The sequence below is a fragment of the Sceloporus occidentalis genome, unplaced genomic scaffold (genome assembly GCF_023333645.1).
Source record: "Sceloporus occidentalis isolate IW3139 unplaced genomic scaffold, rSceOcc1.0.p SCAF_7, whole genome shotgun sequence".
In the NCBI taxonomy this organism is placed as follows: Eukaryota; Metazoa; Chordata; class Lepidosauria; order Squamata; family Phrynosomatidae; genus Sceloporus; species Sceloporus occidentalis.
This window is the reverse complement of record NW_028316987.1, coordinates 42,015,303-42,041,400: the sequence shown is the minus strand read 5'-3', so window position 1 is coordinate 42,041,400 and position 26,098 is coordinate 42,015,303. Positions and strand designations below refer to the sequence as shown.

The 26,098-nt window shown below is 41.9% G+C and overlaps 2 protein-coding genes, 5 non-coding genes and 1 pseudogene across 7 annotated transcripts in view; 2 read left to right on the top strand and 6 right to left on the bottom strand.

Moving 5' to 3' along the window:
- Window positions 1–12,512, top strand: part of LOC149309615 (transmembrane channel-like protein 2) — a 70,960-nt gene extending 58,448 nt beyond the window's left edge. The window contains exons 18-22 of the mRNA XM_089532734.1: window positions 1,958–2,197; window positions 5,493–5,618; window positions 6,037–6,115; window positions 7,286–7,406; window positions 11,414–12,512. Coding sequence (XP_089388860.1) covers window positions 1,958–2,197; window positions 5,493–5,618; window positions 6,037–6,115; window positions 7,286–7,406; window positions 11,414–11,631 — 784 coding nt within the window. The 3' untranslated portion in view covers window positions 11,632–12,512. The remainder of the gene's footprint in view (window positions 1–1,957; window positions 2,198–5,492; window positions 5,619–6,036; window positions 6,116–7,285; window positions 7,407–11,413) is intronic.
- Window positions 12,513–13,049: 537 nt separating this feature from the next.
- Window positions 13,050–20,697, bottom strand: LOC149309612 (small ribosomal subunit protein uS2). The gene is made up of 7 exons (XM_089532735.1): window positions 20,601–20,697; window positions 17,309–17,476; window positions 16,181–16,299; window positions 15,464–15,709; window positions 14,398–14,526; window positions 13,895–14,063; window positions 13,050–13,204 (listed from the first exon to the last, which is right to left on the bottom strand). Exons 2-7 carry the CDS (start codon window positions 17,439–17,441, stop codon window positions 13,110–13,112), a joined length of 891 nt encoding a protein of 296 aa, XP_089388861.1. The 5' UTR covers window positions 17,442–17,476; window positions 20,601–20,697; the 3' UTR covers window positions 13,050–13,109.
- On the bottom strand, window positions 14,686–14,845 carry LOC149309614 (small nucleolar RNA SNORA62/SNORA6 family). Its single transcript, XR_016282037.1, has one exon. It is a non-coding gene; the product is annotated as a small nucleolar RNA SNORA62/SNORA6 family (small nucleolar RNA).
- On the bottom strand, window positions 16,734–16,889 carry LOC149309613 (small nucleolar RNA SNORA62/SNORA6 family). The gene has a single exon (XR_016282036.1). It is a non-coding gene; the product is annotated as a small nucleolar RNA SNORA62/SNORA6 family (small nucleolar RNA).
- Window positions 20,698–20,999: 302 nt separating the features above from the next.
- Window positions 21,000–21,118, top strand: LOC149309611 (5S ribosomal RNA). Its single transcript, XR_016281999.1, has one exon. It is a non-coding gene; the product is annotated as a 5S ribosomal RNA (ribosomal RNA).
- A 351-nt stretch (window positions 21,119–21,469) lies between these two features.
- Window positions 21,470–21,588, bottom strand: LOC149309610 (5S ribosomal RNA). Its single transcript, XR_016282000.1, has one exon. It is a non-coding gene; the product is annotated as a 5S ribosomal RNA (ribosomal RNA).
- Window positions 21,589–23,419: 1,831 nt separating this feature from the next.
- LOC149309609 (5S ribosomal RNA) lies at window positions 23,420–23,541 on the bottom strand (annotated as a pseudogene).
- Window positions 23,542–25,979: 2,438 nt separating this feature from the next.
- Window positions 25,980–26,098, bottom strand: LOC149309608 (5S ribosomal RNA). The gene has a single exon (XR_016281998.1). It is a non-coding gene; the product is annotated as a 5S ribosomal RNA (ribosomal RNA).

Genomic DNA, 26,098 nt, shown 5'->3' with positions numbered 1-26,098 from the left:
CAGGGAGAAGCGGCAAAATGCCACTTCTCCCTGATTCCAAAAAGGGGTATCCTTGGGGCTTCATGCTCCAGGACATCCCGGGCAGCCGCTGCCAGGAGAGAAAGGGGCTGCTCGGCCCCTTTCCCCTGGCTTCATACCCGCAGCCGTTTGGTGACTGCGGGAACGAGGCGCCCTCCGAGAAAGAGCTTTGTTTTGGAGCTCCTTTTTGGGCTGCAAATAGGGTGCCCTACGCATCCTGCAGTGGCGCGATGACGTCAGGCGTGCGCCAGGCCATTTGGATGTGGCGCACGTGTGATTACATCATCGCACGCTGCGTATGGATGGTGCCATGCCAACATGGCGCCCTCCATATGCAGTAAGGCTGGGGAGCATGTGGTTGCTGTGCGCTCCCCAGCCCTAGTTTTGGCCCCAGCATGGCGCTTTCGCGCCGCCTGTACTGGGCCATACTCACCCAAAGTCACCCAGTAGGTTTTCAAGATAGACACATTAGATGTGACATTAAATGCATCACTTGCTGTTTCATCTCAACAGGTAATAGGAAACATTGGAGAAGGAAATTTGGGGCAGATCTGCAGCATGGGATTATATTCCCTTCCTCATGACATGCTGTGATTCTGGCAAAATTCCCTTGAGCACAATAAATGTCTGGTGTTAGTTTTGTTTAGAGGAATCACAACAAATGCTGCTCTTGGGTAGCATACCTGTGTTGCTCCTTGAACATAAATATAGTACTCAATGTAACGTGAGATCGCTTGGACTACGAATGATGAGTGGATTTTGCACATACCTCTCCTCTTGCATGTTTATTATAAAAATTCTTCCCTGGAATCTGCCCTACTCTACCACCACAGACAGATAAAGCAAGAAAATGTTTCATTCATTTGTTCAACACATTTATATCTGGCTCTTCGACCAGAAGAACTCACAGAACAGCTTATAGCTCAAGATAGAGAGGACAATTGTTCTCCTATGGCTTTGCAATCTAAAACTACATGACACAAAAATAATGGAAAAGGAAAACAAGAAAACTCAGGCACTAATCCTTAGTGTTAGAAAGTCCTTATAACAATCAGCTAAAATGGCTGTGAGGCAGCTGGAAGTTATTGCTTACCAAAGTTTGCTGGAAGAGAAACTGTTCAAGAGGAAAGAAGCCAAAAATTGCTGATAGAACACCTGAACCCATGGAACAGCTCTGCTTCCAGTCTCTTCCTCTTTTAAAATGCAGTGGAGTGGCTTCTGGGTGACTGCTGGGAGAAAGCAAAAGCTTGATGAAGCAAAGCTGCTGATACTCCAACTTTCCTTTTTCTCCCTGCGTGAACTTGATGGAATGGCCAGATGATACAGAAAGTTTCCTTTTGCATCCCAGGGGGGAAAAGCTTTCATCAAATGGTGATTTGCTTGACAATGCACACCAGAGCATTCACAAATAATGGGTTATTTGTAATTAATCACTTTTTTCAATAACTACAGCATAACTAATTTAGATTATGAGATATGAAGGAATAATGTCATTTCTTTTGCAATGTAACTGTTTCAGTTTCTTTTATAGTTACAGGGATATACTATCTAGGTGTGCTTTATATCTTTCTTTTATAGTTACAGGGATATACTATCTAGGTGTGCTTTATATCATATGCCAGCTGCTTGTAGTTACGTATAAATTTGGCGAGAAGTGTCACACTACATTCCCGACACAACTTTTATATGAAGGACCACAGCTGAATCCATCCTGAATTGCTGCTTCCTGTGCTCCTCTGAAGCATTCCTTCCCAGACACTGGCTTAAATCTCAGTTCTCAAAGATCCACTGAGTCAATGAAAACTTACAACCCTTATGTTAGTCCCACTGATTCAGTGAATCTAATCTAGCTGCTAACAATTGGATGTGGATTACTGATAATTAAAGTTTTCATAATAACTCATTTCTGTATTTCTCTCTCTTGTATTTTCCATTAAAGGATGGGATCCTTTTATGCCCCAGGACTTGTGGGCATAAATGTTCTGCGTCTTTTGACCTCCATGTATTATCAGAGTTGGGCTGTTATGAGTAGCAATGTTCCTCATGAGCGAGTATTCAAGGCATCCAAATCTAATAATTTTTATATGGGACTGTTGCTGTTAATCCTGTTCCTCAGTGTGTTGCCAGTCGCCTACACCATAATGTCTCTGCCCCCTTCATTTGACTGTGGACCATTCAGGTACTGGAGCATCCTGATCATGTATACTTTCATAACTTGTGGCTATTTCTATTGTCATAAATACTCTTGATCGCACTAAATGCCCGGCTGTGTGTACTTAGAAATAAACTACATTGAGTTCAGTAGGTACATATTTGACTGTATAGTGGCAATTCCTCCTAATTCTTAAATATTAATTCATTTCCTGAATAAATTATATAGTCTATGAAAGAATGGGAAGCAATGCTATAACAGTTTCATGTTTCAAGAAAATGTCCAGTAGAAATTTAAATACCTTCCTTTTGGCTGGCAAGATTATATTATCAGCATGCAGCTCCTCTGACTGTTGCAGCTAAGTCTTCAGCAGCTGACTGGGGTTACAGGTGTTGTAGTCCAATGCACCTGGAGAGTGCATGTTGTTCAAGAGCCTTAAACATTTCATAGATGTTATAAGCTGATATGTATAATATTCACCATTGAATTAATGTTCTGGGGAAACGTGGAACCAATATTCAGTGTACAAGTTCAGCAGGTGCAAAATTCCATTTTGTTTATCCACAACCAGCACCTACATATCTTGAACTAAACCTCAAAGAGTTTCATTTCTGTACAGGCTTTAAACCCCTCGAATCTTCTATATGAGAGTGGCCATTCCTCACTGGAAAGTTTACTTGTCTAAAGCTATGGTACCATGCAGAGAATATACACAAATTCATCCTAGACACTGAGGAAATAGAAATAGTAAAAGAGTTTGCATACCTAGGATCAAATATTGATTAAAATGGGGACTGCAGCCAAGAAATCAGAAGAAGACTAAGAATGGGGAGGGCAGCTCTGAAAAAATAGAAAGGATCCTAAAGTGCAAAGATGTACAACTGAACACTAAAGTTAGAATCATCCAAACCATTCTATTCCCCATCACCATGTACTAAAGAAAGTACTATAGAAAGTGCAAAGGCAGGCTTGCTGCTGAGCATCAAGAAAACAAAAACAAAAAAATGACCATGGAGGATCCACATAAAGTCAACCTAGACAATAAGGAAATTGAAACACAGTTGACCCTTCATATCTGCGGGGGTTCTCTTCAGGACACACACAATCTCACAGATGACAAATAAACATGGGACCTCAAGTCCTGATGTTCCCAATGGCAGCTGGATACATGTGCAGCCACATGCACATGCCACCACTGGGGAGAATAGGGTGGAGCCATCCACAGATGTGCCAACCTGCAGATAGCAAGCTAGCAGTTCGAGAGGGCTGGCTGTAGTCAAAAATTTCCCATATCTAGGATCAAACATTGATCAGAATGGAGACTGAAGTCAAGAAATCAGAAGAAGACCAGGAATGGGAAGGGCAGCCATGGAAAGAATTAGACAAGTTCCCAAAGAGTAAAGACATACAACTGAGCACTAGAGTTAGAACTGTACAAGCCATTGTTTTCCCCATCACCATGTATGGATGAGAGAGTTGTACAATGAAGCAAACAAATACAAAGAACTTTTATTTGAGATGTGGTGCTGGAGAATAGTGCTAAGGACTCCGTGGACAGCCAAAAAGACAAACAAACGGGTCCTAGAATAGATCAAACTGGAAATCTCCTTGGAAGCCAAGACAACTAAACTGAGATTGTCATACTTTAGCTACATCATGAGAAGGCATGAGTCACTGGAAAAAACAATAATGTTAGGAAAGGTAGAGGGAAGTAGAAAGAGAGGCAGGCCACATGCTAGAGGCATGAACTCTATTAAGAAGGTCATGCATATACATTTACAGGAACAAAGCAGAGCAGTGGAGGATAGGGAGTCTTGGAGATGTCTCACCCACAGAGTCGCCATGAGTCAAGACTGACTTGAGAGCGATTAACAACAACAACAAATGTCCTGTAAGGAATTAGATGGCCAGCTGGTAGGAACAGACAGCCATGCACCAGAGTAAGGAATCAACAGCCTCGGGGAGAAATCCCAGAGTTTGCATATACCAAGGAAAATCATTGGGGAGAAAATATTTCAGAAGTCTCAAAATAACCTGATGTGGACTGATACTATTCAGTGGCCACAGAATACTGAGTATTGTGGTTGAGAAAAATGACTAGGGATAGAGTGGGACATTATAAAGGAGGGCATGGCTGGCTGCATAATGAACTAGAGCAGACCACACTCCATTCTGTTTCTGGTCCCAATTGTATACATAATCTGGAAGACACTTGAATTTAAACTCCTGAAGAATGACAAGCAAACAGTTTGGATTGCTTTCAGGAAATACTTTCCAAAGCAGTAACTGTCTCCTTCATAACCAGTAGCTACCATGCAAGATTATGATTACAGATATTAGAAATATAATAGAAAGTGACTATAGATAGTAGAAATAGAATAGCAACTGGCTTATTCAGAATACGTTCCACCATTACTGCATTAATAAGTATTTCTTACTGTCTTTCTCAATCAGCTCTACACAGATTGTTCTCTGGACCAGATTAACATGTCAATGAGACCTAATTTGATATAGTAACATTCTTGTTGCACTGCTGATTCTGACTCAGCGTGAAGTCAGTTCAGTACAAATTGTTCCTTTTGCTCCATTATATTGGCCCCTTCTTTTGTTAATAAGCAGTGTCAGTAGCACTCTCATTATAGGGTTTTGCAGAAAAGAGGAGTATATCAAGTCCCCCTAAATTCTTTTATGTAAGCATGGGGCGGCATGCAGTTGTTTTCCTCTTTGTAACAAAATTACAGCACATAGATTAGGAAGAAGATGTAATTGTCTTCCCTCTGCTAGCCATAAATTTTTTCAGTGACCATAAAATGTCATACACCTTAAGGTGCATCTCAATTATAGAGATAATGCAGTTTGTCACTACTTTAACTGCAATGGCTCCATCCCACAGAATCCTGGGATGTGTAGTTTTGCTAGGCTCCAGTGCTCTTTGGCAGAGAAGGCTAAAGGCCAACTAAAACTACAAATCCCAGGATTCCATAGGATGGAGCTACAACACTTAAAATGGTGGCAAACTGCAATATTTCTACAGTACAGATGCACTGTCTTCATAGCTATGAAACTGTAAACCAAATGGACTGTTAACCTCCCCCCAACACACAAATATCTATGTGTATGTCCCCCTTTTACTATTTTTAATATCATAAATTCCAAAATTCTCTGTTCAAAAAGGAAGAAAAATAGTGCACTTGCATCTAAAGATTCTGAATTTAAAAAATATACAGCTAGTGAATCCCCGAACACACTGTTTCTGTATGAAAAGGTCCATTGATGTGTGGTTATTATCACTTATCTGTGTCTGCTCATTTATCTTTTCCAGTGGAAAAAAGAAAATGTACGATGTCATTCAAGAGACCATCAAAAATGACTTCCCACCCATTGTAGCCAAAATACTTGGTTATTTAGCAAACCCAGGACTGATTATAACTGCAATTCTACTTATGATGTAAGCTGATGTGCCAATAAAATAAGATTTGTGACTAGAGAACTAAAGAGGGTTTAGCTAGATCATAAGTTAAAATTTTCTGTGACTTAAGTGGTACTGCTGTAGTTAGCTTTAAATCAAACTGATCATTCATGAACAGATTGTAATAGTTTTCCTAAGGCCTCTCTCCTTTATATCTCTTTTTTTAAACAGTGTGACTAACCATTTGACTTAGACAGTAAAAAAAATATAGATTTTAACCAAATGTTCCATGAAAGTATGTTTTGCAAAGATAGCATTTTTGGATCAGGGTGAATGAATCTCTTGAGCTAGGCAATGTATTTAGGATAGTCTCCCTAATAATTTTTGTGTCTCATTATCTACATTTAATCGTCTTAAAGCATCACAGTGATTAAAAATGTGATATTTAATTTTGTAGTCTTGCCATATATTACCTCAGTGCTGTGGCTGAAGCATACCAAGATGCCAACGCAGAGCTGAAAAAGAAAATGCAAATGGTATATTTTGTGCTATATCTAGTTAGCTTACAAATTAAAATATAATATGTTTGTGTGGGGTGTTCTGTTTTGTTTGTCACAGGATTACTTGCAATTAGGTCTGCCTTGTTGAGCCATTTGGTTGATAGTTTCATGAACTGGTTCTTCCACTAATTACAGTACTTTTAATATTTATGAATTCAGGTTAATTGAAAAAATAAATCATCTTACAAATTACAAATATACTAATGCAACATATACCTATTTCTGCTTTAACAAAGAATTCAGATTAAGTTCTTGAATAAATTACAGTGGTGTCTATATATTGCATCTTTTAAAAAGCATATTTCAGCTGTTCTTACTACAAATATTAAAAATGCTAAAACAAAAATGACACTCTGTTCATATGTGAAAGATAATTGAACTGCATTGTCAGTATGTGTTTAAAAGTGAGAACCTAGAAAACTGCCTTTTTTGACAATGCTGATTCAGAGATTCTAGGAGTTGTAGTCCAAATAGTAATGTTTTGACACTCTGACACAAGTCTACCTGGAGCTGAAGCTTTTGAAATGATCTTTTTATGTTTGACAAACCTGAGCAGTGTGAATTCCACATTTGAGACAATAAGAATCATAGGTAAACAATTCCAAAGAGGTAAGAAGTACATCATGGATGGGATTTTCCCAAATTCACTAATGCCAGTTATATTTTCATTTTTCTGAAGGCAAAGGAATAGTGCGAATTAGAGACTTAAAATACAATAAACTGTTCAAATACAGAAAAACCTCTAACATAGGTTTTCTATTATCATAATTCTTGGGTAGTGTCTGCAATTAAAAACTGTCAAACGGTCAGATGTGTCACATAAGTGAAATGAGGAGAGTGACCAAGATACTTTGTAGGATGCTTCTCTGATACTTATCATAATGTCTCTCAAAAAACAGATGCATGTCTGATTGTTTTCTTCTGCCATTTCAATACTAGGGAAGCATAACCTCGAAGTGATAGGGGGTTACAGCGAATCTTTCAAATGTTCAAAAATAAATTGAAATATTAGTAAATTTTACATAATTTTCTGATTTTCAAAACAGTGCCCCAGACTTATCTTCAGTCTACATTCTTGCATGAATTAGCATCTTATTCTTCTCAAATTCAGCTATTTAATAATTTCCAGTATGCTTATTTACATAGCAACGTGAAGATGAGAAAAACAAAAACAACAACAAAGCTTCTACCAGTCCTGCACCGCAAGATCTAGACAACATGCTTGTTCCACATGGGAAGACCATGGAAGAGCCTAAATCAATAGAAGGTAAAAACATCAATTTTAGTAGTCTTCAATAAATTCTGGTCCATACATTGGTTCTGATAATCCATGGCAAAGAAATTATGTAAATTTGGGTAACTGAGATTGACTATTCTTCTCTTCTTCTAGCAGCAAACACAGCACTACTCTCTCAGACTTAAATTTGTCTGATCCCTGTGACTATAGGACCAACATCATGAGACTGAGGCTAACTGAATGATTATAATGAATTAAACTCTCCAAATTATTAACATTTGGATCAATACTTTATTATCCTCTTGCATTGAAATAACTTTAACAAAATGAATTTCATTAGTGCTTCAGATTTTATCACTGAAAAAAAACTTGTTAATTCTGACACTTCTGCTGTGTGTCTCTCAGTCTAGAAGTGGAGCTATAAGATCTCTGAATTTCCACCAGTCGAATTGCATGTTATTTCTTCAGGGCTATGTCACACAGTATTATGATTTATATAGTAGTGTTTCTAGTACAGTGGGCCCTTGTTGTCCTCTGGGGTTTCATTCCAGGACCCCCTGTGGAAATCAACATCCATGGATGTTTAAGTCCCAATATATACAATGGCATATTAAAAAACGGCATTGCTTATATAAAACAGCAAATTGATTTTTTTTCTTTTTTGTGAATATTTTTGAACCTTGGTTGAATCCATCAATGCAGAATCCGTAGATACAGAAGGCAAACTGTATTTCATAGGTTGGTCTTTCTCTGCATCAAGTATTCAACCAGAGCAAGCCTGCCTGGTAAACTGCTATGTCACTCTAGAAAATATTTCAGAATCTTCTGCAGTATCTGGGTCACCAAAGTCACTTTAGTCCAATTGCTAAGCCTCCTAGAGATTAATGTGATCTCTAAAGTAGAAATTCACATGCATTCATATGATGACAAAGGGGCTTTTTTTAATGCTAGAGAGGCTTGAATTATATCAGTTACAGGAGAGGTGGGCAAAGTGCATGTATGAGCCGCATGCCTACTAAGTCCTTTTTCACACACTCTAACATTCCCCAGAATCCCCCCCCCCAAATGCACTATAGTCAATGAGAAAAGAATTATATACCAATGATAATAGGATAGTCAATACAGGTTGAGTCTCCCTTATCAAAATGGTTAAGATAAGATGTATTTTGGATTTTTTAAAAAAGATTTTAAATATTTGCTTAAACATAATGACATATCTTGTAAATGAGACTCAAGTCTAAACATGGAATTAATTGTATATATCTTATACACATAGCCTGAAGGTAATTTTATACACAATATTTTAAATAATTTTGTGCATGAGATGAAGTTTGTCTACATGTGTAACTATCAGTAAGCAAAAGTATCACTATCTCAGCTGCCAGTGAGGACAATTTTGTATTTGGAATATTTTGGAATTTGGAATTCTGAATAAGGGAGACTCAATCTGTAAATTCAACTGAAGTATATATTTTTATTTTCAATTTTTAAAAATCCTTGCATTGCGCACTTGGACATGCAGCCCTGAAGCACTTGGCCAATCTGAAATGTAGCCCACTCTGGGGAAGCTACCCATCTCTACACTACTATCTAATACAAATAATTTGGGAATGGATTTAGTTTTGTCATATGATGGTGAAAGTGTAGGTTTGCAGTGTAGCCCACTGTAGATATTGTAAAATTAGGTCTAGCACTTTGAAGCTTGGTGGGCTGCATTAAAAAAAGAATATAAAGCCCTTTGTTATATAAGATTGTTGTTGTTAACTGCCCTCCAGTCGACAGCAATTTATGGCAACCTTATGGAAGAGACATCTCCAAGCTCCCATGTCCTCCACTGTTCTGCTTAGGTCTTGTAAATTCAGGCCTGTGACCTCCCTGAGTCTATCCATCTGACATTCAGTCTTCCTCTCTTTCCCCTATACTCTACCTTTCCTATCCCTATTATCTTTTCTAGAGTCATATTTTCTCATGATGTGGCCAAAGTATGCAGCCTCAATTTGATCATCTTGACTTCCAGTGAGAGTTCAGGCCTGATATGTTTAAGGACCATTTTGTTTGTCTTTTTGTCTGTATCCGCAGCACTCTTCTCCAGCACGTGCCAAATGAGTTGATTTTCTGTGTGTCTGCTTTCTTTCCTATCCAGCTCTTGCATCCCTGCATAATGGGGAATGCAATGGCTTGGACAATTCCGACTTTAGTACTGAGTTGTATGTCTCTTCACTTTAGGATCTCGTCTAGCTCTTTCACAGCTGTCCTTCCCATTCCTAGTCGTCTTCTGATTTCTTGACTGTAGTTTCTGTTCTGATCAATGTTTGATTCAAGGTATAAGAAATCTAATTATTTTTATTGTTTCATTCTCTACGTTGAATTTATGTAGATCCTCCATGATCATTATTTTTGGTTTCTTTATTCAGCAGCAAGCCTGTCTTTGCAGAAATTTTTCCAAGCTTGTGATGTTTTCCACTAGTTGTATTGTTTCATCTACATATCTTAGATTGCTGATGTTCTTTCCTTCTATCTTCACTTCTCCTTTAAATCTAAACCTGCTCTTTGTATAGACTGCAGCCTTGCTTGAACTCTTTGCCAATTGTGAACCATTCTGTTTCTCCATATTCTGTTCTAACAGTAGCTTCTTATCCCAAGTACAGCTTTCACATCAGATATGGTTTTATTCCCATGTTTTAAGAGCCATCAATAACTTTTCGTGATCTATGTAGTCAAAAGATTTGCTATAGTACATTGGTCTGTAGCATATATAACAAAAGCTGGGTTTTTTCCCCTGAAATGTCTTGGAACATGCACTGGCCACTGTGTTTGGAGTGTGCTCCCTTGTGCCTCTTCCTTTCTAGAATCCTGCTTGCACCTCTGTGATTTCTCATTTCATGTATGATTTGGTGTCTGTTGCAGAATTTTGTATGCATGGAAAATTAATGTTAATGCTGCAGTCTTTTGTCTCCCCTTTTTTATGAATGAAGGTGTATATTGATCTTTTCCAGTCTGTCGGCCACCGTTTTGTTCTCCGTAATGGTTGGTGACAAGATACACATACTGAAATGGACGAAAAGATATCTATTACCCAGAATTTCATGTATGAAATGTACATTCCATATGTGATTACCTGCAAACCAGCAATCTGTACAAAGTGTACCTTGTAATTAATCAATATGGTTCATACATGTATGCAGTAAATGTTGAGCACTGCATATAACTGTACGAGTGTGGCATTGAACAGTGTACCTATACATGAACAGACTACGGCGGGTTACAAACCGCCCTCAAGCGGGCAGTCTGCCGCCGCTGCCATTAGCTGTGGCGGGAAGCCCGTGGCCAGACCACGAGGCTTCCGGCCACAGCGAAAAAGGAGCGCCGGAATGGCGCTCTTTTGGCCCCCGGAAGTGGCGCCGTGAAGCGCGAGGTGCGCACTCGCAGTGTCACTTCTGGCGCACCACGTCTGGACGCACAGCGTCCACAACCTAACAATGGCAGCATCCATGTGGATGGGCGCTGCCATTAAGGATGCACTCCGCGCGTACTACGGAGAAGGGCCGAGGAAGGCAAGACCCTTCCTAACCCTAGTACGGCCCTTCCTAACCCTAGTACGTGCAGAGCGCGTACTTTCTGGCAGTCTGTAACCCGACGTTATGTCTCAAATGTTGTGTGTACACCCTGGTGTTACAATAAATTAAAACTTCCAGGGCTTATACTCTATTACTGTACTATTTCCTGTTAAGAAAAACATACATTTTTGCTTAACTATCATACATGCTCATATTGTAGTTTAACCAATAGACACCCAAGAGCTTTAGAATAAGGCTGCAGAACCTGTGACCCTCCACACAATAGAGTCCAGTTCCTATCAGCTCTAGATTGCCAGGTCAACTGTATCTGGAGGTCTTCTGTTTCCTCAGTCCTCAATACTGTACAATGTAAGTGCTTGATGGTAACTAACTACAGCTAGGCTGTGCAGAGATCTAAGAACCAATACTGAAGAATGCAAGGCTGGTGAACAAATGAAATGTCTTTTTTTTCTTTTCAAGATAACCACCCTGAATCTGCCAGTCCTGCATTGAAGGAGGCAACAATCAGAAACAGTAATTCTAACAACACTGCAAGAGGAGCCATGTCAACCCCTTCACCTCATGTGGTAGTAACTCAGCCGCCAACTTCAAGAACAGTGGGGGCTCCCCACTCTAATCAACCTGGGCTTTATCTAAGAACTGCTCATGTTGGAATGGGAAGGGGCAAGACTCAATAGCGATTGGATAATGATTGCTAGATAGTAGTATTTTATTTTTGAGACTACGCTATCTTGCTGTAATCTGTCCTGCGCTTTGAAATGGTTAGCTATTGGATCCTGATAGAGGCATGTGTAATTCAGTGGGTATAAAGGTTTCTGCCACATCCACTCCATCCTCGTCCCCCACAACGCTAGTTCATTCTTCATTTGGACCTTCTCTAAGATTACCAAACCCATCAGAACTGCTTTTAGAGGTTTATTGGGGTTAAGGTATGTCCAGCAGTGCTCAGAAGTTTGAAAATATAGACTCAAGATTAAATCAGAGTAGTGTTTTTTAAAAAGTAAAAGCCAACTGAACTTGCTTTCAGTCAACTTTCTCATGCCTTTTAAGAAGTATTTAAATATGTTTATGAAAACTCCATTTCTTTTGTTGTTAAGCTGCTAAAAATAATCGTTTATTTGAAGGGGAAAGTTAACTGATTTGATACTTAGAAGAAACATTGTGAAGTGGCTAAAAAGTTCTTGGTCTGAAATCTTACTCCAGTCACTGCTCTCACGGTTTGTATCCAAACTTATGACTGTTCATTCCAATTAGCCCAAGACAGCATAGCCAAAGTTAACCAATGTTGAGAGTTGCAGTCCAACATCGTTAGACACAAGGCCATGAAACTTTTTATGCTCATTATGCAGCTTGGATGAGAAAATATGAAAACTCAAGTTAATTGCAAGGACTGATTGACAAGGAACAAACACCATTATGTAACAAATAAAGGTGAGAACTGGAGTGGTGCAGTGATTTAAGCATTGGACTTTGACTCTGGAAAACAGGATTCAAATCCCCACTTGGCCATGGAAACAACCTGGATGAAAATGGGCAAGTCATAGACTTTCAGTCTCATAGGATGAGTCGTGTCTTCTCCTGATGTGACCAAAGTACGACAGCCTCAGTTTAGTCATATTTGCCTCCAGGGCTATTTCAGGGTTGATCTGCTCTAGGACCCACCTATTAGTTCTTTTTGTTGTCCATGGTATCCTCAGCAGTCTACAGCACATACCAGGTGCTGTAGGCTATATGAGTATTCCTTGCATAAGAAACCCCTATGAAATTCCTGAAGTTACTGTAAGTTGACAGGTGACTTGGAAGGTGTACACAAACACACACACACACAAGTTTGAATGTAAGCCTGCTTCTGCAAAAGAATTCACAGAACACAGAAATAGCAGAGCCCTCTAAAGCTGAAATCTTTCCTAGGATCATCTTACAATGATATATAACATGCACTGTGAATGGCAGTTGAAGCAATAACTTCAATATGGTTCAAAATGGAAAGACCACAGCGTCCTCCCTACTTTTTGCTAATAGGAGGGGGAAAACTACTGGGTCTAAGAACACACCGATACTGTACTGCCAGAGAGAACAAGTGAACTGAGCCCCATTGATAAGAAAGATCTTTATTTTCATTTCTCACTGCCTTCTTGAATTCCTGTTGATACCATTAGGACCACTCTGTGGCAGTCCCTACCCACTCAGTTGCCTGAGCAGTAGGAGCTGCAGACCAGTCTTCAGTGGCAGGCTGTGCACTCCAGTCCTCTGGAAAACCAACATAAAACCATCATCAATAACTGTATATACCAGCAAATATCTACAACTGTAATATTTTAATACTATTATTTACAGCTACTATTAAATGTTTTAGATCACAACTTTTAAACATTGATTTATCACACAAATCTCTAAAAAAACTGGTTGGATCAGCAGTGAGAAAGAAACAATAGTCTAACTCAAGGGTGGGAATCCTCAAATCCTTGGGGCCACCATATCTGACACAATCTAATTTTTTTCAACAATTGGGTTTCTACTGGTGCCAATAATTCAGTGAATTGCCAAGTTATGGAAAATATGGGTTAGCTTCTAGAGAAGAGCTAACCCCTCCCGAATGCTAACCCTACAACCCTTTCACTGATGGCAAAACAGTGTTTAAATTCAGGGCCCATGTTTGAGGAGGGGGTTTTATGAGGTCACAGTTGAGATGGGGAAGGTGGAATGGCAGCTGTGGAAAATGGCTGCATGGGTGTGTGTCTATGATAGGGAAAGGATATGTCAACTATCCACTGCCATCTGATACCAGCTCCTGTCAGTCAATGGCATGCATTCTCCACAAGGTTTCCAACATTGAAACACAGCCCTTAGAGTGACCAAATAAGGTTCTCCACATCTTACTGTGGAGATACAGTTTACTGTATCTTTTTAATTCTCAGTTCCATTTCTCAATATCCTTACCAGCTGGGAATGGCTGTATTGGCACAGAGGGCACTTGGACTCCTTCAGACCAGTCAGCCACCTCAGGCTGTGGTGGTGCTGTAAATTCAGGTGCAGGAGCAGTCCATTCACCCTGGAATTCTTCCTTTGTAACTGCCTTCTCAGCTGCAGCCTGCTCTTCCTTTTCAATCTGAAAGAGAGAAAAAGCCACTTGAAGTTACAGGTAGTGTCTTCAATGCAAAGGCTAAACTTTACTTTTGGGTGAACATGGTACTTCTGCAGGAATGGTACACTGGACATTTTAGTATTTGTGCTTGTTGTATGCAATGTACATTTTTCATTCATTATTTTAGTAATACCTAACTCTCAATTTTCTATTGGATCATTAAATCTGTGCATCACTAATCACAATATGCATTACTTGACAGGCCACTAACTTAAATCCATGGTTTGCAGCACTTAGTACAAATCCATCATTCCTTTCCCCCATATCATATAATAAATCCGTATGAAGCTTAGTTTACCTCTTCAGGATCCCGGTAGAAGTAGAGATCAGGCATGACCTCCCATGGATGCTCACGGGAAATAGTGCCACGCATACGTAGGACCTCACGAGCCAACATCCACCACATAAGACCAACTGAGTGAGCTCCCTGAAGCAGATATAAAGTAGGCATTTACCCAAGAGGACCAAAATTCTTTAAAAGTCACTTGATCGGATACAGAGTACAAAAAAAACCCCCACACACACACTTAAGTGATTACTCTATTTGATTTCTTTCAGCTACAAATTTCTCTGCCCTTACTTATCAAAATGTGGCAAGGATCATTATCAAACTCCACTCATTAAATCAAAGATCCCTATGGCATTAGCAAAAAAAATACTGCCCAAATTGATCTAGTACACTTCCTACACTTAGAAGTTCATCAGCGAGGAACTAATTGCATATCTGAACTCTAACAGTGCACATATGAATCATTTCATAAGCTGCTCTGATAGCCTTTAGGACTGAAGGGTGGGGTATAAAAACCATAAATAAATAAAATTTCACTTTCCAAACCAGTCTTTACCCACGACCTAAACAAGGGAATTGCTGTATATACCGTATATATGCTGCATATGTGTAAGTCCAAAAGGTTTAGTGAAAAAAATTGACACAAAAAGCTGACTCGACTTACCCATGGGTCACTGCAAATACTGTACTTTTCACTCTTATTTAAACCATCCCTGGTGAAAGGCAAGAGTGTAATCTGCCCTGGAAACACTGACCCCCCCTCTCTACTTTCTCATCCATCCAGTCTAGGGCAAGTACAAACAGTTGTGCCTGCTGAAATTTTGTATGTTCTTTGCTACTGTTTTCCTTTGCTTCATCCTTTGCTACATGCCCTTAGGTTTTACCCTCAACTTATCCACAGGTCATATCAAAATCCATAATATTAGCCCCAAAACCTGTCCTTGACTAATACACGAAGTCAAGCTTACAGTCAAGATTATATGGCACTTAGCATAATTTCACTGCAACTCAAATTATACACCAAAAATACCTTTTATCAGAGAACTACCGATCAATGTAGCAGAGCATACACTACCTTGTTGTTGCATGGTATGGCAATATCCACATAGCGCAGAGGAGAATCTGTGTTGCACAAGGCAATGGTGGGGATGTTCACATAAGATGCCTCAGTCAGTGGCTGATGATCAGCTCTTGGATCAGTGACTACCAAAAGGCGAGGTTCACGGAAGGCTGCCTGAATCTGATTGGTGAAGGTGCCAGGAGTGAAACGGCCAGCAATTGGAGTAGCACCAGTAGCAGCAGCAAATTTCAAAACAGCACGCTGGAGTGGGAAAATAAAATGCAATGAGACTCATAACTGTTCCAATAGTATGCACATTTTTACCTGGATTCCAGCATGAGAATATCATTTTGAGACAAGCATGGATATAACTTGGTTCCTTTTTTGTCTGATTTAGGAGTTTACCAAAGCTCATACTATCAGCTTCTTTCAATTGGTTTCAAAGGTACTACAAGATCCCTATGTATATGGTCACCCAATGGGTTTCCGTGGCCGAGTGAGAGAATCAAACCCTAATCTCCAGTCCAGAGTCATAGTCCAGCACTCAAACTACTACACCACACTGGTAAGGCTACCTACCTGAAAAAGTCTCCCAGTCTATGATATTTGTTGTGTGATTTCAAGTTGTTTCCTCTGAGGCTGGAATTTCTGCTTCCAGATTTACAGAGCCAATAGCACTAAAACTCTCACTATGCTCAGTACTGGATGTTCAGTACATTATTATATCCATACCTGTCCAGTATTCCTGGAGGAGATCACACTCACATCAGCTGGGTTCTCAATAGCAACAATGGCACGGGCAGCCAACAGCAGTTTTTCCCACGTTCTTTTCAGATTTATGATGTAAATACCTACACAAAATACAGTGAAATTCAAGTTTAGAATTGGATGCACATATGCTGAACCCCTGAAAAGCTGCTTGCCGTACCTTCAGTCTTCACTTGTTAAAACAGCGCACAGGAAGGGGAAAGACAGGGGAACAAGGAGAAGAACTGCTCCAACCTCGAGCATGGCCAGACTTCACGCTCTTGTGCTCACTAGTATTAATGAATTACCAGGAGTCAGATGTGCAAATGGGACTCCTCTTACTTATTCATATTCTCTTCTGCAATCATCTCACAATGTGCTAAAATAGGTGCAATAAATATAGTAGTGCTTTCTTTTGAGGAGGTGGTTGTTGCTTCCCTTTCAGTGCTATTCTTTAACATGATCCATCAATAAATGCAAGGTCCCATATTTAACAAGCCTCCAGTGTTTAATTACACCCTTCATTTTATTAAACGTGAAATGTGGCAGTGAATACTATCAAACTCCAGTCATCGAGCAGAACTCTCCTGGTGTTAGCGAAAATCCTGCCAACATTTACTATAGCACACTTCCGACACTCAAGAGTTCAACGGCCAGAAACTGGTCTCATCTCTGAGCTTTAACAGTGTGCAGTTAAAACAATATGTAGCATGCCAATCTTCTTACCATCTTACATATATATCAGGTAATCAATACCACTTCACTTTTATAAACAGAAAGTTATGGAAAACTGTGCCTATAGTCTACACAAACTAATGTCTTGCAAATTGTAAAAACACCAAATGAGAGCCCAGCCCATTCTACAAAATGGTCTTAAAACAATCTAGCTAAAGTTAAATATAATTAAGTCCCACTGATCTCATTAGTCTTGTTTGTTTTTGCACCCTCACAAAGAATAAGGTATAAACATTAAAAAGATCAAAATTGAGCTTACAGACTAAAACTATTGTTTGCTATTATTGTGTGACCACTGATTCTGACTTTTACACAATTGTCTACAATTAAGTAAAAAAAAAAAAACAGTTCCATGTACCATGTTTACTAGAAGCTTACCATCACTTTTTCTTTTATAAATATACTGCTCCATCTGAAAATCCAGATTGGTTCCTCCCAAATGTGTTCCTGCAGCAAGAAATTTGAGGACATCTTCCTCCTTCATTTGCAGGACATCAAGACCTCCGGACATTGTGAAAGTTTCCTTTTGAAGCTACGACAGGAAACCTAAAATAGGATCAGATGCATTAGTAGAGGGCCATGGAAGATCACTACTACAGATCTGTTTCTCATCTATTAAATAGGACCAACATTCTATCACTAAGATAAATTTGATTGCAGAACAAGAATGAAGATTTCAGTGCTTTCCAAGCTATTACTCTGTACAAAAAAAGGTCTGGATTATACACATTATGCAAGAACTTGGATGTCTAGGAAGTGGTGCACTCTATTTTGTAAACTGCCTTGCTCCTTAGGAAAGGCGGCATATAAATAAAATGTATTATTATTATTATATCAGCAAAAAAGAGCAAAAATTCAGATGGTTTAATTATGCACTTGATTTTTTCTCTTAATACATGTATGCATATATTTGGACTTACGCTAAAGCTGCTTAGAAGAGGTAGCAGAGTACATAAATAAATCAATACCTGCCTGCTGTTTACTTTGTTGTTGTGTGCCTTCAAGTCATTTCTGACTTATGGCAAACCCAAGGCGAACTTATTATGGCATTTTCTTGCCAAGTTTCTTCCTGGGGAAGGAAGGGGGCTGCCATTGCCATTCTCTAAAGCTGGAAGAATATGACTTGCCCAAAATCATCCAGTGGGTTTATATACATACATACATACATACATATATATAAACATATTTAGGGGTAGTCATTGTGACCATATAGCAAAGTACAATAACATACAAAAATCCACAAAACAGTGATGCCTTTACTTGGCCAACTAAAGTGCACCAACAACATGAAAGCTTGCACCATGTACAGTGGTACCCCGGGATACGAATTGACCGCGTTACGAAATTTCCGGGTTACGAAAAAGTTAGATTTAAAAAAACTGTTCCGGGTTACGAAAGATTTTTCGGGTTACGAAATTAATTTCGGCACGAAATTCAAATCGGAAGCGCGGCTAGCGGCTTTCCAGCGCCTTTTCGGGTTGCGAAATGTATCGGGTTACGAACGGCGCCGCGGAACGAATTAATTTCGTAACCCGAGGTAGCACTGTACAGTATTTTGTGCATTTTGGCTGGCTGATTAAAGGTATCACTGTTTGGGGGGGATTTTGCATGTTACTGTACAATATAAAAATGTGTCAGAGAGCCAACATGGCATAGTGGCTTATAACCCACTGGAGTTACTTTGGGTAAGTCACAATCTCTCAGAAGATGTCCATGGCAAACCCCCTGAGGAAACTTGCCAAGAAAACCCCATGATAGGGTTGCCTTACGTCAGAAGCTATTTGAAGGCACACAACAATGAAAGGCTGGTCACTTTCTGCACTCCATCCAGAGCCACCCCAGCACTGCAGCTGATATCCTCCCCATGTTCATGTACTGCCTTGGCAGCCATGACTTTGAAGTTGTTCAGACAGCCCTGAGGAACCTGCCAGAATACTCTCTCTTGTGCCAAGAACATATGGCCATACTGTTACAGAGTGCCTTCTTAGTCAGCAGGTGGACACGAGATCCAGGACATACTAAAACAAATGACATTACTTGCCCATAGAGAAACATTGGAAAATACTTGCCCATGGCAAGTATTCTCCAATGATTTCCTATGGGCAAGTATGGCTTCTCTATGGGCATTTATTCCCCAATGATTCCGTATGGGCAAATGTTCCCCAATGATTCCCTATGGGCAAGTATTCCCCAATGATTCCCTTTGGGCAAGTATGGTTCCCCTATGGGCAAGTACTGTCATTTGTTTTACTATGTCCCACCAATTCCCATATTTCGGAAGCCTTGAAGATTCTGCATACGGAAGTGACGCTCTGAATAAGGGCAAAGGCCCATGGTGCTTGACAGGACCATAGTGACACCAAGGCAGGAATCTAAGGATGCATATGCCTTCTGAAGAAGAAAAGGCTGTGCCACACATCTTCTCAAAGAAGGAAAAGAAAGACATTGGGGGATGTTGTGATTTTATCTCACACAAAGTTGTCCAATGTAGGTGAAAAGCAAAAGGTGTGACAGTCCTGCTGTTGAGGGGACCGTTCCCCATCTTTAGTCAGACATGGAACATGATGGCTAGCAGAACACACCTCCCATTCAGGTACATGGGGGGGAAGGGGGGGAGAGGAGACATATACAGTCAGCCATCAGCAGAGGTTCAATTCCAGACCCCTAAAAAACACAGCATCAATAAATAAATAATAAAACCTTTATTTTTATCCCGTTTTTCTGTGACAAGACAATCAAAGCGGCTCACAACACATTAAAATATCCACATTCAACAGTATGTCTCATACACACACACACACTTGTCCCTCCATATTCACTAGGGTTGGGGCACAAGACCTCGGTGAATATGGAAAAACCACAAATAACAAAAACACCATGTTTTTACCTCTCTAGGAATCTCTAGGTCCTCCAGGGCAACTCTATGGTCAACGTCCGACAGACACTGACCATAGAACTGCATTGGAGGAGCTACAAAGGCCTAGTGGAGTGTCCTCTCTAGGAATCTCTAGGTCTTTCAGTGAGACTTTCAGTTCAAGTTGACCAAAGAGTTGCGCTGGAGGACCTAGATGTTCCTAGAGAGAACGTTATTAATCAAATCCGTGAATAATCAAATCTAAGCCGCAAATATGGAGGGATGAGCGTTATATGTTTATTGTGAGCTGCCTTGGGTCCCAACAGGGAGAAAGGCGAGCTAAAAATAAAATAATTAAACAATAAATAAAAATAATATATTATGTTTCTGCTTGTTCCTAAAATTTAAAATCTTGTTTTTAAATAATAATAATAATAATAATAATAATAATCTAAGTAAGCCTCCTCGATCTTTTGGGAGAGGCAGGATAAAAATGAATAATAATAATAATTACTATTTACAACAGAACTCCCCAAACTGTGCTCTTAAAGGGATTTTGGACTTCATCTCCCAGAATCCCAGTGTATTGGCCAATACTGCTGAGGCTTCTGGGAGTTGAAGTCCAAAAAATCCTCTTCAAGGCCATCGTTTGGGAGACCACTGCTTTACAAACTGGACCTCAACGAAGAGTCTGAGATGGTGCAGAGGCAAGAGTTTAAAGCAGCCACGCTCCCTTTTCAGGCTTGGGGCCTTCCTCCTCCTCCTCCCCGGGCCGCCTCCCCGCTTCCTTTTCCGGCCCCAGCGCAGGCGACTCACACAATAGCAACGCCGTATGGAGGCCTCCCTTGGTTCGGAGAGAAAGAAGGCCGCAGCCGCCTACGACGCCTATATATACCCCTCCGGGTCCACCAATCAAACGCCGCTCCTTGCGAAACGGCATGACGTCATACGCACCGACACAGAACGTCGCTCAGCCAATCCTGAGCGGGGAGATGAGGGTTAAGCTATGCTGTTTCAACGGCCGCCATGTTTGGGGAGGAGCCTCCTCATACAAAGAGGGCGAGGTGGGCGGGGCTTGTAATTCCAAAGCTAGAGGATCAGGAGGAGGCTATGGCCTTGGTGTGGTTTCTTACTGTGTCCAGCAGTTGGCGCTGTGTGGCATATTCCTCTCACAGCGCCTTTGCCTTGAAGAGTGGGAAAGCGAGCATAGCTTGTGCCTACGGCCATACCGCCCTGAACACGCCCGATCTCGTCTGGTCTCGGAAGCTAAGCAGGGTCGGGCCTGGTTAGTACCTGGATGGGATTCCGCCTGGGAATACCGGGTGCTGTAGGCTTTTCTTATTGGCTCTTTTAAATAAATCTCTTGTGATATGAACTTTATAGAAAGGAAGAAAACATTATTGAAAAGCAAACAACAAAGACCTCCAAACAGAGGAAAGGTGACAGCCTGGCTGCCAAGAGCCCAACGCCACGGAGGGCCCTGCCTGGGCAATACTTGGCTACCCACCTGAGAAACTCTGTTTGCTGTGTGGTTTCATGTTGCTTCCATCCAGGCTGACAGAGTGTGACTTGGATACAGAAGTAGCTAGAGAAGGGTTAGTCCCATGGCTGCAATAGCAAGCACTGTGGACCATGAAATAAGTTCATATCCTAGAGATGCAAAGTAAGAACAAGGGGCCAAAAAATGCCTACAGCACCCGGTATTCCCAGGCGGTCTCCCATCCAGGTACTAACCACGCCCGACCCTGCTTAGCTTCCGAGATCAGACGAGATCGGGCGTGTTCAGGGTGGTATGGCCGTAGGCACACCCTCTGCTCGATTTCCCACTCTTCAATGCAAAGAGGCTCCCACAGAACTACATCACACAGCGCCACCTGCTGGACACCAGCAGGAACAACACTGCAGCCTCCTCCTCCTCCTCCTCCTCCTTTGAGGAAGAAGGCCAGGGCCCTCCTTTGTGCTCAGGGCCTCTGCTTACTTGCCAAAGGCCAATAGGTGCTGTGCCAACATTTGCTTTTCAGGATTCGTTCTTCACAGCATTTTCTGACCAGATTCTCTACAGAAACCTCTCTTATCAGTTATTGATCCATGGCTGCAATAGCAAGCATTATGGCGCATGAAGACTAAGACCCATAGACCACAGGCCCTGTGATACTGGTTTAAGGAGCTGCAGGAATCGGTAGTGTTTGCAAGGCCATTGCCCATGCTGACTTTGAAAAGCTGGGGGTCCTAGTCCAAAAGCAAAAGCACCGTGCCAGGCTGTTAAGGCCACCTACTTGAAAAATTATCCAGCTCTGTGATATTAGTTGTGGGATTTCAAGCTGAACAAAGAGAACGAGAACATCCTGGCTACCATTCGCCAAGCCACACTGAAGACCTGTGACCCCCTGAGACCTCAGGTGCCACGAAGGGCCCTCCTGGTTAATACCTGGCTGGCTGCTTTTGTGGGAATATTGGGTGCTGGAGCCTCTTCCCCTCTTTTGGTGCCTCAGTTGACTTTTACCTAGGATTTGCAGTCCTAGGCTTGTTAACTACCACCCAAATACTCTGGAGTTTATCAGACAAGGGAAATTGGAAGTATAATCCCATGGCAATCCAAAGAGAAATTCCTCCCGTCTGACCAACTCCTCTGATTCTGCAGAAGATCAGAGTTCCTTTGTATTCATGCCAATGGCTCAGATGCCACACCTGCAGCTGCTACATGCCTTCTTCCACTAGGAAAGGTACAGGAATCCTCTCTGCTTTTCTCTTTCGCAGCCATGATTGGGAGTTCCTGTTTTTCCATATTAGACAAATGTCCTTTTCCAAAGTGACCAGTCTGTATGGTCCAGTGAGATGCGAGTGCACATCATGCTCCAAGGCATATTTCCAGGGCTTTGCAATAAAGAGAGATGTAGCATGACCAGGCAGACAAAGTGCATCTCCACTGAGACCTCATAGCATTGCTTGGAATGCAGAATATGGGGAATGCCACATACACCACTTTTGGCCCTTGATAGCTATTGAGGAATAGAAATGTAGCTAATCACTCCTAATCCTGGATTATGCCCCTCCAGAATTAACCAATGAACCTTTGGGAGCGGCTTCGCATTGAAGAGAGTGAAAGCAAAGACAGCCTCTGCCTACAGCCGTACCACCCTCAACACGCCCAACGATCTCCTCTGATCTCGGATCAGGCCTGGTTAGTACCTGGATGGGAGACTGCCTGGGAATACCGGGTGCTGTAGGCTTCTATTATTAGCTCTTTCTTTTACTTTGCATCTCTTGTGATTTGGAGTTCTTACAAAGGAAGATTTTACTTAAAACTACAAAGAAATCCAGCTATTCCCCCTTTCCTTTAACAGAGGCCCTGAAACTCCCTGAATGTGTGTTTCTGGGGAATCAGGAGGTCTGGCATTTGGGGCTGGTCTTGGCCTCCTATTCACTTTGGACCTCTACTCTCCTTTTTTAAAAGCGCAGGTGTCTATCATGAAGGACGGATGGAGCTGAATAAAGGGAAACAGCTGGCTGCCAAGAGCCATACCCCTCTGAAGCGAGGTTGCCCCTGAGACCTTGGGAGCATGCAGAAATTGCCTTCCTTTGTAAGAACTCCAAATCACAAGGGATGCAAAGTAAAAGAAAGAGCCAATAAGAAAAGCCTACAGCACCCGGTATTCCCAGGCGGTCTCCCATCCAGGTACTAACCAGGCCCGACCCTGCTTAGCTTCCGAGACCAGACGAGATCATTGAGCGTGTTCAGGGTAGTATGGCTGTCGGCACACACTCTGCTCCATTTCCCACTCTTCAAGGCAAAGGCGCTGTGAGAGGAATATGCCACACAGCGCCACCTGCTGAGCGCAGGCAGGAACAACGCCAGGGCCACAGCCTCCTCCTGTTCCTCCCAGGAAGAAGACCAGGCCCCCACCCTCACCTTGGGTAGCCCAACAGAGTCCTCACAATGCCCTCACAGGGGCCACCTCAACCCACAGCCCCCCCACCCACTCCCCTCTCCCACTTTGCATGCCCTTGGTTCCTGGTTGACCAAAGCCAAGCCCTGGGCCCTTCTCCTTCCAGAGCCCCCAAAGGACCCTAGGCCTACAATCCCCGGTGCCCCTTGGAAGCTCCAAAAGGGCTCAGACCTGCTTGGCACCCCAGAGCAGAAGGGATCTGTTACAAGGAGCAGAGTGTGAGGCCATTCCCTACCTTCCACTCAAAGGAGCCCTTCCTCTCCTGCTCCAGACCCTTTTGCCCCTGTAGAAAAACAGGAAAGTCAGACCTCCATCTCCCAAAGCCACTGCCATGAGGAGGAACATCCTGCGCATCATGCTTCGAGGCATATTTCTGGTGCTTGGAATGAAGAGAGATGTACCATGACCAGTCAGACACAGTGCATCCCCACTGGCCTCATAGCATTGCTTGAAAGACAATATGGAGAATGCCATATACACCACTTTTGGCTCCTGAGAGCAGTTTAGAATAGAAATGTACCTAATTACTCCTAATCCCTGATTATGTGCCTCCAGAATTTACAAATGTACCTATAAAATTGCTACAAATACATTGCTGTCGAAAGTGTTGACTGATGGAAAGATATGTGAAAACCACTGGTCTACACTAATCCAAAGGATAGCATGGAGGGAGCGGTTTTTCCTAGTAGCTACTGAGAGAAAGATCACTGTCACTTGGCATCTCACAAAATCATACCCAAGGAAAGATTTTACAGGTTTCTCTCTCAATGTGAAGGAAATGTAGATTGAAAACAATCTCTGAATGTGTCCTTAGTTGGAGATGACATACTACATTCTTCTGATATTCTTCTCTTTGTTGTTGTTGTTAATGTTGCATGCCTTGTGGCAACCCTATCATGGGGTTTCCTTGGCAAGACTTGTTCAGAGGTGATTTGCCATTGCCAACTACTGTGGCTGAGAAAGTGTGACTTGCCCAAGGTCACCCAGTGGGTTTACATGGCCAAGCTAGAATTCAAACCCTGGTTTCCAGACTCATAGTCCAATGCTCAAACCTGGGGAAACTTAAAAGCCATTTAATGAAGAAGCAAAACTGTAAGTATCAAAGAGACAAAAGTTAATGTTCTTTTACATCTCAATCTTCTTTCTACTAAGTAATGTTAAGACTACTAACACAAAACTCATTGCTCAGTACTGTGTGTAACAAAGCTACGTATTTGCTACCTTTGCTACACGGCAAACTAGAATTCAAACCCTGGTCTCCAGAGTCATAGTCTGATCTGTGGTGCCTTTTATGGCTTGTATGGGGCACCTGGGCTTGTAGGCCTCTTGCTCCTTTGGGCATCTAGGACCCTTTGGGGGCTCTGGAAGGAAGAGGGACTCCAGGGTTTGGCTTTGCTCAGTGTGCAAAGCCAACTGGGTGGAGTGGCCTTGGGGCAGGAGAGAGTAGGGTTCTTTGAACCCCAGAGGAGTGGCCTTGCCTTCAGGGGTCTTTCTGGGTGCCTCTTTCTCCTTGCTGGGAGCTCCTGAATCTTTAGGTTAGGTCCCAGTCTGAGAGGAGGGGCAGCAGGAGGCTGTGGCCCTGGCGTTGTTCCTGCCTGCGCCCAGCAGGTGGCGCTATGCGGCACAGTGCTATCAAAGAGCATTTGCATTGAAGAGTGTGAAAGCGAGCAGAGCATGTGCCTACGGCCATAAAACCCTGAACATGCCCAATAATCTCGGCTGATCTCGGCTGCTAAGCAGGGTCGGGCCTGCTTAGTACCTGGATGGGAGACCGCCTGGGAATACCGGGTGCTGTAGGCTTTTCTTATCGGCTCTTTCTTTTACTTTGCATCCCTTGTGATTTGGAGTTCTTCCAAAGGAAGAAGATTGTATTTAAAACAAAACAAGCTGTGGAAACCCAAGCTTTCGGGGGGGTCACAGATCTTCAGTGGGGTTTGGTTGCTGGTGGCTAGGCTCTTCCCTTTCTGTTTTTTCAGCTCCATCAGGGCTTCATGATACACTTCTGCCCTTTTTGAAAATGGTAGAAAGGCCAGTGAAAAGAAGGCTAAGACCAGCCCCAAATCCAAATGCCAACCTCCCAATTCCTGAGAGACGTACATTCAGGGAGTTTTAGGGGCCCTGCCAAAGGAAAGGGGGAATTGCCCCCAGTTGTATTTGTTTTCTGTTTGTATTAAATAAAATTTTCTTTGTTCCTAAGAACTTCATATCCAAGAGATGCAACGTAAGAGCAAGAGGCAAAAAAATAAAAAGCCTACAGCACCCGGTATTCCCAGGCGGCCTCCCATCAAAGTACTAACCAGGCTCAACCCTGCTTAGCTTCCGAGATCAGACGAGATCGGGTGTGTTCAGGGTGGTATGGCCATAGGC